Below are 17,392 nucleotides of genomic sequence, written 5' to 3'. Positions count from 1 at the left end.
CGCGTTTACAGTGAGGCAATTCTCATAAATGAGGCCTCAGTTACTTGTGCACTGGTTTTTGACAGCCATTGCTGTAATTACAGCCAGTTATTAGATTGCCCCAACTTAGCGTCTATATTGTTGCTGCCCCTTTAAGAGTGAATCTTTTAGTGCTGTTGCACTACTATTACTATTACTGTTACTACTACTACTACTATTACTACTACTATTACTATTACTTTTACTGTTACTATTCTTTAAGATCATTTGGGCAAAAACTGCGACTTTAAGTTCAACATACAGAAACTAGTGATGAGCGAGTACTAAAAAGCTCGGGTGCTCGAAGCTCGGGCCGAGCCTCCCAAGATACTCGTGTACTCGGCCCGAGCACCGAGCCCAATGTTATCCTATGGGAGACCCGAGTATTTTTGTGAAATGACCCCCCGGCAGCATGGAGAAACCCTAAAAATGTCACAAAAGTCTCAGAAGAGTGCTCAAATGACATGGCATCAGCATGGGGAAGACCCCTTGAAGCATTTATCACTCAAAAGTCACAGCTGTGAACAATTTTGTCCAAGTTTTACGCCATTTTTACGGACTCACCAGAAAACCTTCCAAAATGACACCAAAATGAATTTTCATGGCGGAAATGTTAAGGGCACATACCCAATAGTGAGATAGAGCTGGTGTATGTTACTTTTTGAGATTAATACATGAAAGATTTTACATGAAAACCTTGTGTGGCACTCCGATGTCCAAAACGCACGTTTTGTGCTTTTTACTAGCGATGTCGGTCATTTTTTTTTTTATTCTATCTCCCTCAGTCCGTCGGTCTGTCTCTCTCTGTCTTGTCTGTCCCCCTCTCACAGTCTGTTGGTCAGTTCCCCCCCCCTCTCTCTTACTTACCGTTCCCCGATCACTGCTGCGGCGCTGCACGGCTGTTCAAACTCCGGTGGCTTTTCCTCTTTTGAAAAAGCCGGCCGCTCATTAATCAATCTCCTATTCCCTGCTTTCCTGCTTTTCGGCGCCTATGATTGGTTGCAGTGAGACACGCTCCCACACTGAGTGACAGCTGTCTCACTGCACCCAATCACAGCAGCCGGTGTGTGTATACTGTGCAGTGAAATAAATAATTAAATAATTAAAAAAAACGGCGTGCGGTCCCCCCAATTTTAATACCAGCCAGATAAAGCCATACGGCTGAAGGCTGGTATTCTCAGGATGGGGAGCTCCACGTTATGGGGAGCCCCCCACCCTAACAATATCAGTCAGCAGCCGCCCAGAATTGCCGCATACATTAGATGCGACAGTTCTGGGGCTGTACCCGGCTCTTCCCGATTTACCCTAGTGCGTTGGCAAATCGGGGTAATAAGGAGTTAATGGCAGCCCATAGCTGCAACTAAATCCTAGATTAATCATGTCAGGTGTCTCCCCGAGATTCCTTCCATGATTAATCTGTAAATTACAGTTAAAAAACACACACACCCGAAAAATCCTTTATTAGAAATAAAAAACACTAACAAAGTCCCTCATTACCAATTTATTAACCCCGACAAACCCTCCATGTCCGGCGTACTCCACAGTCCTCCAGTGTCGCGTCCAGCTCTGCTGCATGGAAGTGACAGGAGCAGAAGAATACACCGCCGCTCCGGTCACCTCCACGCAGCTAATGAGATGAGTATAGCGATCAGCTGAGCTGTCACTGAGGTTACCTGGATCCAGCGGTGGATGCAGCGGTGGCCGCGGGTAACCTCAGTGACAGCTCAGCTGATCGCGCTACTCACCGCCGCTCCAGTCAGCTCCATGCACCAACTGAGGTGAGTATAGCGATCAGCTGCTGTCACTGAGGTTAATCGCGGCCACCGCTGGATCCAGCGGTGGCCGGGAGTTACCTGACTGACAGCAGCTGATCGCGCTATTCCCTTCATTAGCTGCGTGGAGGTGACCGGAGCGGCGGTGTCTTCTGCAGCTCCTGTCACTTCCATGCAGCAGAGCTGGACGCGACGCCGGAGTCCGTGGAGTACGCCGGACATGGAGGGTTTGTCGGGGTTAATAAATTGGTAATGAGGGACTTTGTTAGTGTTTTTTATTTCTAATAAAGGATTTTTCGGGTGTGTGTGTTTTTTAACTGTAATTTACAGATTAATCATGGAAGGAATCTCGGGGAGACGCCTGACATGATTAATCTAGGATTTAGTGGCAGCTATGGGCTGCCATTAACTCCTTATTACCCCGATTTGCCAACGCACTAGGGTAAATCGGGAAGAGCCGGGTACAGCCCCAGAACTGTCGCATATAATGTATGCGGCAATTCTGGGCAGCTGCTGACTGATATTGTTAGGGTGGGGGGCTCCCCATAACGTGGAGCTCCCCATCCTGAGAATACCAGCCTTCAGCTGTATGGCTTTATCTGGCTGGTATTAAAATTGGGGGGACCGCACGCCGTTTTTTTTAATTATTTATTTATTTATTTTACTGCACAGTATAGACCCGCCCACCGGCTGCTGTGATTGGGTGCAGTGTGACACCTGTCACTCAGCGTGGGGGCGTGTCTCACTGCAACCAATCATAGGCGCCTGTGGGCGTGGAAAGCAGGGAATATGAGATGGCTGTGTACAGAGCACAGCGCGCCGGCCGGTATAAAGGCTCGGTCACGCTGTGCAGGCCGGCCAATCACTGCAATTCCACAACTAACAGGGCTGTGGCATTGCAGTGGTCTGCCAGCCAATCCCTGCATGAGGGCTGGCTCTCAAAAGAGCGCCAACATGCAGGGATGAAGACCACGAGTAAAGCACGAGTATTGCAAAATTACTCGGTACCCGCCGAGTAGCCCGAGTACAGTGATACTCGTGCGAGTACCGAGTAGTAACAAGCATACTCGCTCATCACTAACAGAAACCCATTTTCTCCTTTATTTCTATAGAGCCTAAATTGGGGGGGGGGGGGAATCTCGTGAGGAGGGGGAAAATTTTGAGTTTTAATATTCGTAGAATTTTTAATCTGGTGTTAAAGATGTGCTCTGCAAAATTTCACATACATCAAGTGAGAACTGTGGTTTTGTATTCAACGGGCTGCCACACACAGATTTTATGCTTTATATATATAGATTGGAAAGTCAACATCCAACATTAATCAAAAATTCATTTACACTAAAACTCATTCTTCTTAGCTCAGTGACTTTGGATTAAGAATCTAAGAAAAAAAAAATGTATCATGTTACAGGAATGTTTCATGAAGAAAACCCTTGTCCATATATACTATTCAGGTATATAATCATCAATTAGGCTGGATCAAATGCTTGGATTCCTCCCCATCACCCCTATCTCTGGCAGACTCAGCTTGGCCATGTAATACATGTTTGCTTATTCATTTGAATGGGTGCTATGTAATAATAATATCTGTAAAGCTCTGCAGAATATAATAGCGCTATATAAGCAATCTATAATTATAATAATACATTTTCCCAGCAATATAGTCTGCTTGCTACGAGTTTGAAATCCCAGAGTTGAAAAAAAAAAAAAAGGATTTTCCTGGTGATACATATCCTTTAGTTTCTTCATTAGGGTAAATGGAACCTGCCAGCTGATACAGGATTGGCTATTGGATATCCAATATTCTTCTTTCCTCAAGATCACCGGATGAGGGAGAGTTGGTAGATCCCCAAACACAGTAGACTGTGGTGATGCCGCCAGTATCAATGGATTTTGAAAACTTTAGTCTATTATGTATGGGGCCTTAAAAAATGTGGTAGTGTAAAGCAGCGACTAAAGAGGTTGTCCCCTAATAGGATAACCCCTTCTTATTCCCCATTTCCCCCAATTAAAATAAAAGAGCTTATACTCCTCTCCAGTGGTGGTGCTATTCCAGCAGTGTCAGTACTCATGGTCCCGGGGATCATATGAGGTTGTGATGCCACAAGACCCCGAGCTCAGTCAGAGCCGGTTTCTCCCTCCCCACCTTCGGATGCAGGAGTAATCAACAGGAAGTTAGCGGCATCTGCAGGGCTCACATCCTGCTGATTACTCATATACTTTAAGGAGGGAAAAGAGAAGTCGGCACTGATTAGGCGAGGGGCTCTTATGATGTCACAACCTCACGTGAACCCCGGGACGGTGAGTGCTGACACGCCTAGAATAGCACCACCACTGGAGGGGAGTACAAACTTATTTTAATTTGAACTTGGGAAAACGTGGATTCAGAAAAGGTTGTCCTAGTAGAGGACAAGCCCTTTAATTTTTCAAATCAGCCAATTGTGGTCACTAATAAAGTATTTTGTCATTCACAGGGTGCCCTACCTGAAACCAAAGGAGAAAATAAGATTCAAGGTGGAGCTAACACCCTACAGGACGGGCACAAGGCAACTTATAGTGAATTTTAAGTGTAAACATTTTTCAATTAAAGGATACCAACTGCTGAATGTGGAATCCTGGTAACCGGTTGCACACTTGGCACTCATATTACCCCTGGTATTTGTGTATTTAACCATGTACAATTTTAGGGCTCTCTATTAAAGGGAATGTAATATTTTATAATAAAATACCGTTTCAGTTGCCCAATAATGATGACTTAATGTCCAATCTAATTCTGATAACATATAAATAAAAATCATTAAGTAGCTAATCCCTAAAAATAGGGATTAACTACTTATTTACCCACCCGGGTGTCTATATAGTTAACTGACAAGAGTGATAACAGTAATACTGTACATCAAACATCATTAATAAGGGATGAGCATATGCATTCTTTATGCAGTGTACAATGCACAGGCTCTATATACAGTATATCTATACATATAAAATGCTTAGTTTTCCACTAAAATCAGCAACATATGGAGCATAGATTTATTGCTGTATACACAGTCAGTCAAGAATGCAAAGCCTATTATTTATTACATGGCAAGCTGCACCTCTGTGCCTGGGAAAAAAAAATTATAGTCATGAGGGATCACGGAGGTCATCCCTGAGTATGTTGTGAAAGATGATCAGGTGCTCCCGATGGGGTTTGCCTTGCTGATGTAACTACAAACAGGGAGGGAACTACAGACAGGGAGGGGGATTGTCAGGACCATTTTTGATATTTATAACTCTTAAAAGACTTTTAAGTAACTGCAGAATTTTCTAGTACAGTTTACATCATTTTCATTTATGTCAATGCATTTTCTGCTTTGTGTGTTTTAATTCCTTTAAATGTTGAACCTGATGGCGGAATAATATGTGAGCCAACAGTCTAATGTGTATGGAGATGGCCAGGAAGTGCCCAAACAGAAGGAAGGATTGGACATGTTGAAATCTAACATGCTTGGTCAGAGATATTGTCTGCAGTGCTAGGAAATGGTTTTTTACCTTCTCCATATTTGTAAGCTTGGCAGAGTGTGGGCCAGAAAATCAAAAAAGAAACACAATGGGGAAAACTGGTATTGTGTGTTATACTTAAAGGGGTATTCCCAACTCCAAGATCCCATCCAAATATGTAGTAGGTGTAAGGCCATGTATCCATGTTGCGTTTTTTTTGCATTTTTTTCTGGCATTTTTCCTTGCTTTGTTTTAATCAATAAAAGCAAGGAAAAAGCATTGTGACTTGCTGTGCACGTTGCTGCTTCTTTTTCCTTGCAGATTTTGTTGCTGAAAAAATAAGCAGCATGTCAATTGTTCCTGCATTTCTATAATACCCTGCAGTGCTTTATCACTGCAGGAGATTATATTGAAGCACTTTGCCTCACACACTATGCATACAGCATGGTGTGCAAGGCTCTCTGTTGCTCAGTAACCCGGGGTCATCATGGTGACGACTCAGGGTTACTATGGTAGCGATCCGGTCACTGAAATCGCATTCCAGAGACCTGATCGCCATGGAGAGGTAAGAAATCCCTCTTCCTGCCTTCTGAATTCTGCAATCCCACTGATCACAGCATTCAGGGGGGTTAAACTGCTGGGAGCGGTGCGGGCACCACTTCTGGCAGTGAGAGCCGGGTCCCGGTTGTAACATCGGATGGAGACCCAGTAGCGATCGCGAGGGTATAGTGCCTGAATCACCGAAGTCACCTTGACTTAAAAAGCACAAAAAGAAGCATAGAAAAACGCATATGAAAAAACGCAATAAAAAAATGTGTGTTTTTTCTGCTAAAACATGCTTTTTTATCTGCACATAAAAAAGCAATGTAGGCACGTAGCCTAATAATAATAATAATAATAATAATAATAATAATAATAATAATAATGGCAAATACCTCCAATTAGAACTGTAGTATAGTTCTACCTATATAGCCATGTCTCTTACCTCATGTGCAGGGCATTGCAGCTTAGGTATCTATGGTTGTGTCCACTCGTAGTGACAGTTATGTCGGCGTCACACGGGACGATCTATCGTGCGATCGCGTGAGCGATCGCACCGCCCCGTCATTTGTGCGTCACGGGCAATTCATTGCCTGTGGCACACAAAGTCGGTAACCGCCGTCACATGTACTTACCTCCCGCACAACCTCGCTGTGGGCGGCGAACATCCTCTTCCTGAAGTGGGAGGGACGTTCGGCGTAACAGTGACGTCACACAGCCGCCGGCCAATAGAGGCGGAGGGGCGGAGATGAGCGGGACGTAACATCCCGCCCACCTCCTTCCTTCCACATTGTCGGCGGGACGCAGGTAAGTTGTTGTTCGTAGTTCCCGGGGTGTCACACGGAGCGATGTGTGCTGCCTCAGGAACGATGAACAACCGGAGCACAGAAGGACGACCGACATTTTGAAAATGAACGACGTGTCAACGAGCAACGATAAGGTGAGTATTTTTGCTCGTTCACAGTCGTTCGGACATGTCACACGGTACGACATCTCTAACGTTGCCGGATGTGCGTCACGAATTCCGTGACCCCAACGACATATCGCACGATATATCGTACCGTACAGAAACATGGCTATATCGAAAGAACTATGGCACTTCACTCCTAGGGAGGGGAATATCAACTGTGGGACCCCCTCTATGATAAGAGACAATCCCTTTAATATAATTTTCTTAATGTGATAAACTAGTGATAATAATTTTGCACACTGCATCTCTTTGAAGCTTGGGAACATTTTATCTGGACAGTATGGCTTGTATGCCATCTGGACTCTTTTGAGTGTACACTCGTCGTTGAGCATAGATTTGGCTATTCTAAACATAATGATATTCTATAATTTGGTAAATACAGTAATGATATGACAGAGTTAGGGTACTTTCACACCTCCGGTTTTTCTTCTGCGGCACAATCCGGCACTTTGCAGGAAAATCGCAACCGGTTTTTTTTGCTGCCGGTTGCGATTTTCCTGCATAGACTTTAATTAGTGCCGCATTGTGCCGCATGGCCTTGCGTTTCATCCGGTTTTTGCCGCATGCGGCAGATTTAGCCGATGCGGCGGCCGGATGGAACGTTGCCTGGCACGTTTTTTCGTGCGGCAAAAAAAACCGCATTGCGCCGCATTCGGCCGATGCGGTGCATCTCTCAATGCATGCCTATGGCGGCCGGATGCGGCGCGATGCGGCAAATACCGCATTCGGCCGCCGCATGCGGTTTTTGCCACTGCGCATGCTCAGTAGCATGCCGCAAGCGGCAAAAACCGGGCGGGCCGCAAAGGAAAAACTTATGCAAAGGATGCGGTGTTTTCACCGCATCCGTTGCATAGCTTGCACAGCCGGATTGAGCCGCAGGGCTCAAGCCGGATGTGTGAAAGTAGCCTTACATAGACTGTGCAAACAATGTTATTTATATATTATTTATTATCAGAAGTGTATCCGCCTATGTCTTGTTCTGCTTGAATAAAATAAAATGTGTTTATTAGCACAATGGCAATAAAACACGGCCAATTGTTTTTCTTTATCAAGTAATGGTAAATAAAGTGAATCCATAGTAATGAACTTATAAAATAATGTATTGATTAGAGTGGAGCTTCATCATCATCATCATCATCATCATCATCATCATCATCATCACTAGTTACTGAACTGCTATGTGCAATTTTCTCCCTGGTAATTCATTATTATTCTATTATGTAAGGAAAATTAACAGGATATGCACTAATGTCAAGCAGGGGTAAAGCATTACAGGATCCTGATCTTCTGACAAAACAGGATTTAGATTTCAAACTATTTCAGACTCCCTAGAGACATTGCAGTTAAGAGTTGAATATTGCTTATAACGTCATGTCTCCACATACCGACCAGGACGGATTTGCGATCGGCAGGTATTGTGCATACATCCTTGTTGGTATGTTCAAATGTGATATCAGAGTGGAAGTGAGTGGCACCAGACAACCTTCTTAGGGTGGCTTTACACGCTACGAGATCGCTAGCCGATGCTTGCGATGGGCGAGCGTGATAGCACCCGCCACCTATCGTTATGCCGATATGTGAAGATCGCTGCCGTAGTGAACATTATCGCTATGGCAGCGTCACACGTACTTACCTGCTTGGCGACGTCGCTGTGACTGGCGAACCGCCTCCTTTCTAAGGGGGCGGTTCGCTCGGCATCACAGTGACGTCACTAAGCGCCTGCCCAATCAAAGCGGATGGGCGGAGATGAGCAGGACGAACATCCCGCCCACCCTCTTCCTTCCTTATTGCTAGCGTGTGGCAGGTAAGGAGAGGTTCCTCGTTCTTGCGGCGTCACACGTAGCGATGTGTGCTGCCGCAGGGACGAGGATCAACTTCGCCCAAGCGACAGCAGCGATAATTGGGAGAGGACCCCCAGGTCAACGAGGAACAATTTTGGACGTTTTTGCAACGATCCAAAATCGCTCCTAGGAGTCACACAGAACGAGATTGCTAAAGCGGCCGGATGTGCGTCACAAAATCCGTGACCCCAACGAGATCACTGTAGCGATCTCGTAGCGTGTAAAGCCCGCTTAAGGCTGCCCTCTTCCAAAAGAATCAGATCGATAATGAGTCTTGGCTCAAACTCTGAACAGAGTGTTAAGTGGGCTTTACACGCTACGATTTCGCTACAGCGATCTCGTTGGGGTCACGAATTTTGTGACGCACATCCGGAGGCTGTAGCGATCTCGTTGTGTGTGACTCCTAAAAGTGATTTTGTATCGTTGCAAATATGTCCAAAATTGCTCCTTGTTGACATGGGGGTCCTCTCCCAATTATCGCTGTTGTCGCTTGGGTGAAGTTGATCCTCATCCCTGCAGCAGCATACATCGCTACGTGTGACGCCGCAGGAACAAGGAACCTCTCCTTACCTGCCACACGCCAGCAATGAGGAAGGAAGAAGGTGGGCAGGATTTTCATCCCGCTCATCTCCGCCCCTCCGCTTTGATTGGGTGGCCGCTTAGTGATGTCGCTGTGATGCCGAGCGAACCATCCCCTTAGAAAGGAGGCGGTTCGCCGGTCACAGCGACGTCGCCGAGCAGGTAAGTATGTGTGACGCTGCCATAGCGATAATGTTCGCTACGGCAGCGATATTCACATATCGGCATAACGATAGGGGCAGGTGCTATCACGCTTGCCATCGCTAGCATCGGCTAGCGATCTCGTAGAATGTAAAGTCACCCTTAGTCAAGTGTAAGTTACTGTCATCTGATTCTCTCACAAGAGAGAATCATATTACAGGTGCGGAGATGATGGAGAACTTAAAGAGGTCATCCACTACTTTTATATCAATGGCCTATCCTTACGATAGGTCATTAATGTCTAATTGGCAGGGGCCCAACACTGCCGATCAGCTGTTTTTGGTGGTGGCAGCCACCAGCAGGTAATGGCCAGTTTCGAAGCTGCCCCATCTTCTGATAGCGGCCACGGCCGGGTAATGTACATCCACCTCTTATTGATTTGAATGGAAGGTGGATAAGCAGTACCCGGCCTCAGCCAATATCAGATGACAGGGCAGCTTCAGATCTCAGCATTAACGGCTGCCTGCTGCTGCCGCCGGCCCTGAAAGCAGCTGATTGATGGGGGAACGGGGTATCTGACACCAGCCAATCAGACATTGATTGATTATCCTAAGGATAGGTTATCATTGTAAAAGTAGTGGACACCTCCTTACGTTCTCCATCTTCTCTATTGTCTGTGTCAGTGACGTCCGAGTGCAGTCCTATATTTTACACCCAGCCATAAACTTGTAAGGGTGTGCGTGATCTGATATACACTGCCAAACACAGGATGCTGTGTTTTTTTTTATCATACTGAATCAGCATGAAAAAAAACACACATCTGCCCTGCCCCAAAGTTTAACATTGGACTGAGTGCTATTCAATAAAACATCAGATAGCACTCTACAAGTTAAATGCTTGTGTAAAGGACCCCTTAAGTAATGCTGTCATCAGATTCATGCTGCCTAAACCTTGGACAGCATGGTTCAGACACTGGCTGCACGATAACAGCCTATTTTATTCCGAGGCGTTGCGTTAAATGTAAACATACTTTGAAAAGCTGTCTAGGGACTATATGTCTCAGCTGACCACTCCAAAGCAGGATTTCATTGGCTTCTCCCCACCTCAATACCTTGACTGAAAAGGCTCTTCCTATCACTGCCAGTCAACTGGAGCAGAGGGAGGAGAAGCCAAAGGAATCCTGCCTTGGAATGGTCAGCTGAGATGTGTAGTCCCTAGATATCTTTTCAAACTAAGTTTACTGTTAAATGCTATTCCAACCGGTTTGCGTTTAGTTGGACCATCATTTATTTTTCAACAGGACAATGACCCCAAACATACCTCCAGGCTGTGTAAGGGCTATTTGACTAAGAAGGAGAGTGATGGGGTGCTATGCCAGATGACCTGGCCTCCACAGTCACCAGACCTGAACCCAATCGAGATGGTTTGCAGTGAGCTGGACCGCAGAGTGAAGGCAAAAGGGCCAACAAGTTCTAAGCCTCTCTGGGAACTCCTTCAAGACTGTTGGAAGACCATTTCCAGTGACTACCTCTTGAAGCTCGTCAAGAGAATGCCAAGAGTGTGCAAAGCAGTAATCAAAGCAAAAGGTGGCTACTTTGAAGAGCCTAGAATATAAGACATATTTTCAGTTGTTTCACACTTTTTTGTTAAGTATTTCATTCCACATCTGTTAATTCATAGTTTTGATGCCTTCAATGTGAATCTACAATTTTTAGAGTCATGAAAATAAAGAAAACTCTTTGAATGAGAAGGTGTGTCCAAACGTTTGGTCTGTATTCAATATATTTATATGGTAGATATATAATGCAATTAACTGATCGCACACAAGGACTTGAGGTTGACACGCAGGAGAGAAAATGTTTGCTCCCAGGATGTAATGATGTCTCACTTCAGTGGTAGATTCTAATGAAGATGTCTGAGTACTTCGAAACGTGTTGTGACGACACCGCACTGCTATCCTCATGAAGAAATTTATTGTTATCCTTCATATTCAGAAAACTCATATCCAAAATACTATTAACTTAGTGGCAATGTCAAATTTCTAGGTCTAATGAATAAATTAAATAGAAAAAAGAGAAATTAAAACATTGTTAGGATATGTGCTCATGATTAGGACTCGCTGTGTTCTGGATGCGGCGAGTCCTGACTTGCAGGGTTGCGAGTCTCTTCCGCAGGAGATCACAGTTGCTCGTGCCCACAATAAGGGTTCGGGGCGCTGCAGTCTCTCGCTCTGTTCTCCCTGTGGAGAACGCTTGTGACTCCGCAGCAAAGAATTGTAATGCTTGCAGCTCGGAAAATCGTAGGTCAGTTTACTCTGCGGTCAGTTTCTAGAAATCCCATCCACTGTGCTTGCAGCTGAAACATGTTGCGTCCAAAATGCCGTGAACTCTGATCGAGGCACGTACCCTTAAAATGCCTACAAACACTGCTGGTGAATAGCTTACCAGTGTTTTGCTAACGCAAAAACATACATACAACAGGAGCAGTTCATGTAGGTATGATGTGGTCTATTAAGATAGAACACCCAGTCACGGTTAGACATTGTTCACATGCCCATTTTTGGGGCATCAATTTTGATCAGTGTTTTTCTTCTGATTTTCATCCATCTGCGTTTTACTTTCAGTATGGGTCCTTTTTTTCTCATACATACAGCACTCCAATAAAACACTGATGTCATCCCAACACTATTTATTTTTTGATTGACCCATTCACTTGAATAGACAAGTTTGATCTTCACACTGGGACCATTAGCTAAAATGGGTATGTGATCAATCAATTGCAAGGGGGAAATCAGCAAAAGGGTCAACAGAAAAGCTGTCAAGTGACAAATACTACATATCCAAAAATAGCAAAAAAAATAAACAATAGAAAAAAACAAACACATTGTTGGTGCTTTATTCACTTCCACTGAAGATCCTCCCTTTTAGATTCCTCTGTATGATTCAGAAATCTGTTTAAGGTTCTTCCCTTTATGACTATACATCTTAAAACAACCGAACCTGCCGAACAGGTAACTCAAATTCACAAAATCATCCTGCATAGAAGAAAACATATGGATGTGTGTGTACATCTCTGCTGAGAATACAGGTGTCAGGAAGTAGATTGGGGTCAGGATCTCCTCCCGCAATAGGTCCCTCAAAGCCAACTCCGCAGTTGGGTATCAGCAGTGATTGTTTTGGCTGGATTCTGATGCAAAGGACATCTAAGACGCTTGACACAATCAATTGTCTTCTGAGAACACAGCATCATGGCAGGTCAGTAGAATGGAGCACTTGTTAAGCTATTTCTTATATTGCATGTCAATTATATTTGACCTATACTTAATAGTTCAGCAACGGAACTATGATTATATCTTACAATCGCAAGCGTTCTATTATGTGCAGTACTGCCTTGTTAAAAAAAAGGGTGTGCAGCTTTTCTGATTATAGTGTAAAACGTAGTTAATGAATTTATAACCTTTACTATGTGCTATAGAGTGTAGGGTGAGGTTGGCAGGCAGTAGAGGCTGTGTGTCCAGAGGTAACCGCACCACAGCACAGCCGACGGTTACCCCATGCCTGCCAGACCTCAGTCCACTTAAAGGGGATCTTCTGTGCCATTCACTCTTTGCTTCACTTGCACACTGAGACAGTAAACGGCACACCGAAGAAACGTTTCAAACCATTACTATTTTACATCTTGATTGCAACACAATGTCAACATTTCTTAACTTCACAGCAATCCACATGTCATAGTTTCCATATACTTTACGGGCACCGGTGATGGTCCCATAGGGGTTCCACTCATATTTCACATCCTTCACGGGATGGTACAATTTGGCGGCTGACCACTTTCCTGGCACCCATATACCTTGGGGCACCCCTAGGCTCTTCATCCCCCTTGCTAGTGTCACACTAGAAGAGTCCAGTTGATCTAAGCTCCTAAGCCCTTCCATCCCAGCCACAGTGATTTGCATGCTGCTTGGAGGGGGCTTTCAGTGATATCACTCCTCGAACTATGCTTCTGGCCAGAACCAGACCAACCCATTTTCGGAGGGAGCAACTGGCCTTCGGCCACCAGGGGGGTTCTACGGGTATCAGCTTAAGGGGAACAGTTGCCTTCCCAACCAACTGGACTATACCCCAAAGCAGGGGACATGGGACGCAGTTACTTCAATCCTTAGCTTTCAGGATCCCACGAGCCCACGGTCCAGTACTGGCTCTTAGGGTCCACAGATTCAATAACTAGGTTGAGGCTATTTCTTTATCCTCCTTTCCTCCCCGTCTCCTCTTTTTATTCCCCAGTGCTCCTCCTCACTAACCCCGTACTGCCTAACAGCACCAGGGAAGTGGCCGAGCACACCGTTGCCATCTTGTGGGAGTTTTCCAGAGCATAAACATATACAATAAAATACAATGTACATCCCGTCTGCAGGTCTGGGGTGGGCCGAGCCCAAGAGTAAGGCTGTGTTCACACTTTGCTGCCCGTCTGTATTTTTACCATATTTTTGGCAAGATTATAAACAGTTCAACATAAAAACGCACCACGGCCACGTGTGAACACAACCTAATAGTTTTTGTCATGAGGCACTCTACTGGCTGTGAAACTACAACTTTTAGGATATCCTCACAATCTGACATATATACATGCAGCTGTGTCTGGTATTACAGCATAGCCCTATTGTACTGGGGCTTATCTGCAATACCAGGCACAATGTTGTGAAGAATACCCTACGTAATATTAAAAGGACCATTCACACTTTGTTCCGAGGAATAGAATGGTTTATTCTAATTTATTCTCTAGCTCTTTGTCACAAATATATAACATAAATATTGTTTTCAGTACAATTTAACCCCTTCACCACCCGGCGATTTTCCGTTGTTTTGTTTTTGTTTTTTCCTCCAAGAGCCATAACTTTTTTATTTTTCCATCAATATTGCCATGTGAGGGATTATTTTTTGCAGGATGAGGTGTACTTTGAATTACACCATTCATTCTGCCACATATTGTACTGGAAAATGGGAAAAAAGTTCCAAGTGCAGTGAAATTGCAAAAAAAAATGCAACTACACAATTGTGTTTTTTATTCACTATATCAGGGGTGGGGAACCTTTTTTCTGCTGGGGGCCATTTGGAAATTTCTACCAACCTTCGGGGGCCGGAAAAAATTAACAGCTTGAAAGTTACCCTAATATATTTGGTCAAACAATTTAACTCACTCCTACACCCCAACTATGGTGGCTGGAGCTGCTTTTCTTTGTTGTGGCTGTGATATTCGGCGATATTGAACATGCTGCTTCTCACAACTGCTTTTCCAGGTTTGTCTCAGTCTGGAGCGCAGTCAACAAATTGGTAAATCATAAACATCCCATAGGAGATGCTGGATGCAAATACATCACAGGAGGGGCTGGAGGCAAATACATCACAGGAGGAGCTGGAGGCAAATACATCACAGGAGGGGCTGGAGACAGACATCACAGGAGGGGCTGGGGGCGTATATACATCACAGGAGGGGCTGGGGGCGTATATACATCACAGGAGGGGCTGGGGGCGTATATACATCACAGGAGGGGCTGGAGGCAAATACATCACAGAAGGGGCTGGAGACAGACATCACAGGAGGGGCTGGGGGCGTATATACATCACAGGAGGGGCTGGGGGCGTATATACATCACAGGAGGGGCTGGGGGCGTATATACATCACAGGAGGGGCTGGGGGCGTATATACATCACAGGAGGGGCTGGGGGCGTATATACATCACAGGAGGGGCTGGGGGCGTATATACATCACAGGAGGGGCTGGGGGCGTATATACATCACAGGAGGGGCTGGGAGCGTATATACATCACAGGAGGGGCTGGGGGCGTATATACATCACAGGAGGGGCTGGGGGCGTATATACATCACAGGAGGGGCTGGGGGCGTATATACATCACAGGAGGGGCTGGGGGCGTATATACATCACAGGAGGGGCTGGGGGCGTATATGCATCACAGGAGGGGCTGGGGGCTTGGACAGCACTGGGGTGCTAGGAGTCACACAGCACTGGGGAGATAGGAGTCACAGCACTGAGAGGCATGAACTGCAGGGAGGCATGAGTCACACAGCCTGGGGAGGCATGTAAAGCAGGGAGGCAGGACTTGCACAGCCAGGGAAGGCAGCATTCACTCAGCATGGTGAGGCATGCACAGCAGGAAGGAATGAGTCACACAGCACAGGGAGACATACACAGCATGGAAGCAGGACTTGCACAGCACGGGAAGGCATGCACAGCAGGAATGAATGAGTCACACAGCACAGGGAGACATACACAGCATGGAAGCAGGACTTGCACAGCACGGGAAGGCATGCACAGCAGGGAGGCAGATTGCACGTACAGCAGGGAATCCGGTAAAGCTGGTCCTCTTCTTCTGTGGGACAGGAGCACACACAGCGTGAGCGTATCTCACGTTTATCCCGCCCACAAAGTACGTCGGAAGCACACTGGTACAGGCCAGTGTGCTGAGAGCCTATGCTATGTGCGCCACAATGTGTGATTTAGAGGGCCAGCAGCCGACATGATCGTGGCTGCCGCCGGAGTAGTGCGGTCACCGGGAATGTGCCCAGGGCCGTATAAAAAGTCGTCCGCAGGCCTGAGGTTCCCCACCCCTGCACTATATGGTAAAACTGACCTGGCATTAAGATTCGCTAGGTCAGTGTGAGCATGTACAACCCCTGGCAAAAATTATGGAATCACCTGGCTCTGAGGATGTTCATTCACTTGTTTACTTTTGTTTAAAAAAAGCAGATCACAGACATGGTACAAAAGTAAAGTAATTTCAAATGTCAACTTTCTGGCTTTAAGAAACACTAAAAAAACATGAAAACATGATGTGCTAGCCAGTAATTGTTACTTTTTAAAACCAAACGGGGGGGAAAAATTATGGAATCACTCAATTATGATGTAAAAATTACGGAATCATTAAAAAACAAAAGAACACTCCAATACATCACTAGTATTTTGTTGCACCACCTCTGGCTTTTATAACAGCTTACAGTCTCTAAGGCATGGATTTAATGAGGGACAAACAGTACTCATCATCATCAATCTGACTCCTACTTTCTCTGATTGCTGTTGCCAGATCAGCTTTGCAGGTTGGAGCCTTGTCATGGACCATTTTCTTCAACTTCCACCAAAGATTTTCAATTGGATTGAAATCCGGACTATTTGCAGGCCATGTCATTGACCTTATGTGTCTTCTTTCAAGGAATGTTTTCACAGTTCTTGCTCTATGGCAGGCTGCATTATCATCTTGATAAATGATTTCATCATCGACCAAACATCCTTTCAATTGATGGGATAAAAAAAGTGTCCACAATTTCAATGTAAATTTGGGCATTTATTGAAGATGTAATGACAGCCATCTCCCCAGTGCCTTTACCTGACATGCAGCCCCATATCATCAATGACTGTGGAAATTTACATGTTTTCTTCAGGCAGTCATCTTTATAAATCTCACTGGAACTACACCAAACAAAAGTTCCTTTAGGCAATTTTTTACAGTTCGGTCACAGACATTGTCTCTAGTTTCCTCCCATTCGTTCCTCACTTGTTTTGTTGTGCATTTTCTGTTTTGGAGACATATTACTTTAAGTTTCCTGTCTTGACGCTTTGATGTCTACCAGTATGTTTGCCTTTAACAACCTTTTTCATGTTGTTTGTATTTGGTCCAGATTTTAGACACAGCTGACTGTGAACAACCAACATCTTTTGCAACGTTGCAATAATTTACCCTCTTTAAAGAGTTTGATAATCCTCTCCTTTGTTTCAATTGACCTCTGTCGTGTTGGAGCCATGATTCATGTCAGTCCACTTGGTGCAACAGCTCTCCTAGGTGTGATTACTCCTTTTTAGATGCAGACTAACAAGCAGATCTTATTTGATGCAGGTGTTAATTTTGGGAATGAAAATTTACAGGGTGGTTCCATAATTATTTACCTTATAATTGAGTGATTCCATAATGTTTCCCCCTGTTTGGTTTTGAAAAGTAACCATTACTGGCTAGCACATTATGTTTTCATTTTTTTTTGTGT

The 17,392-nt window shown here is 45.0% G+C and overlaps 2 protein-coding genes across 2 annotated transcripts in view; both read left to right on the top strand.

Annotated features, from left to right (window-relative positions):
- Window positions 1-7,222, top strand: part of LOC142311402 (protein-glutamine gamma-glutamyltransferase E-like) — a 38,098-nt gene extending 30,876 nt beyond the window's left edge. The window contains exon 13 of the mRNA XM_075349789.1: window positions 4,265-7,222. Coding sequence (XP_075205904.1) covers window positions 4,265-4,412 — 148 coding nt within the window. The 3' untranslated portion in view covers window positions 4,413-7,222. The remainder of the gene's footprint in view (window positions 1-4,264) is intronic.
- Window positions 7,223-12,323: 5,101 nt separating this feature from the next.
- LOC142311401 (protein-glutamine gamma-glutamyltransferase E-like) overlaps window positions 12,324-17,392 on the top strand; it is an 80,129-nt gene continuing 75,060 nt past the window's right edge. The window contains exon 1 of the mRNA XM_075349788.1: window positions 12,324-12,595. Within this exon, the coding sequence (XP_075205903.1) occupies window positions 12,589-12,595 (7 nt within the window). The 5' untranslated portion in view covers window positions 12,324-12,588. The remainder of the gene's footprint in view (window positions 12,596-17,392) is intronic.

Source organism: Anomaloglossus baeobatrachus, chromosome 5, assembly GCF_048569485.1.
Source record: "Anomaloglossus baeobatrachus isolate aAnoBae1 chromosome 5, aAnoBae1.hap1, whole genome shotgun sequence".
In the NCBI taxonomy this organism is placed as follows: domain Eukaryota; kingdom Metazoa; phylum Chordata; class Amphibia; order Anura; family Aromobatidae; genus Anomaloglossus; species Anomaloglossus baeobatrachus.
This window is presented reverse-complemented; position numbering and strand designations above follow the sequence as displayed.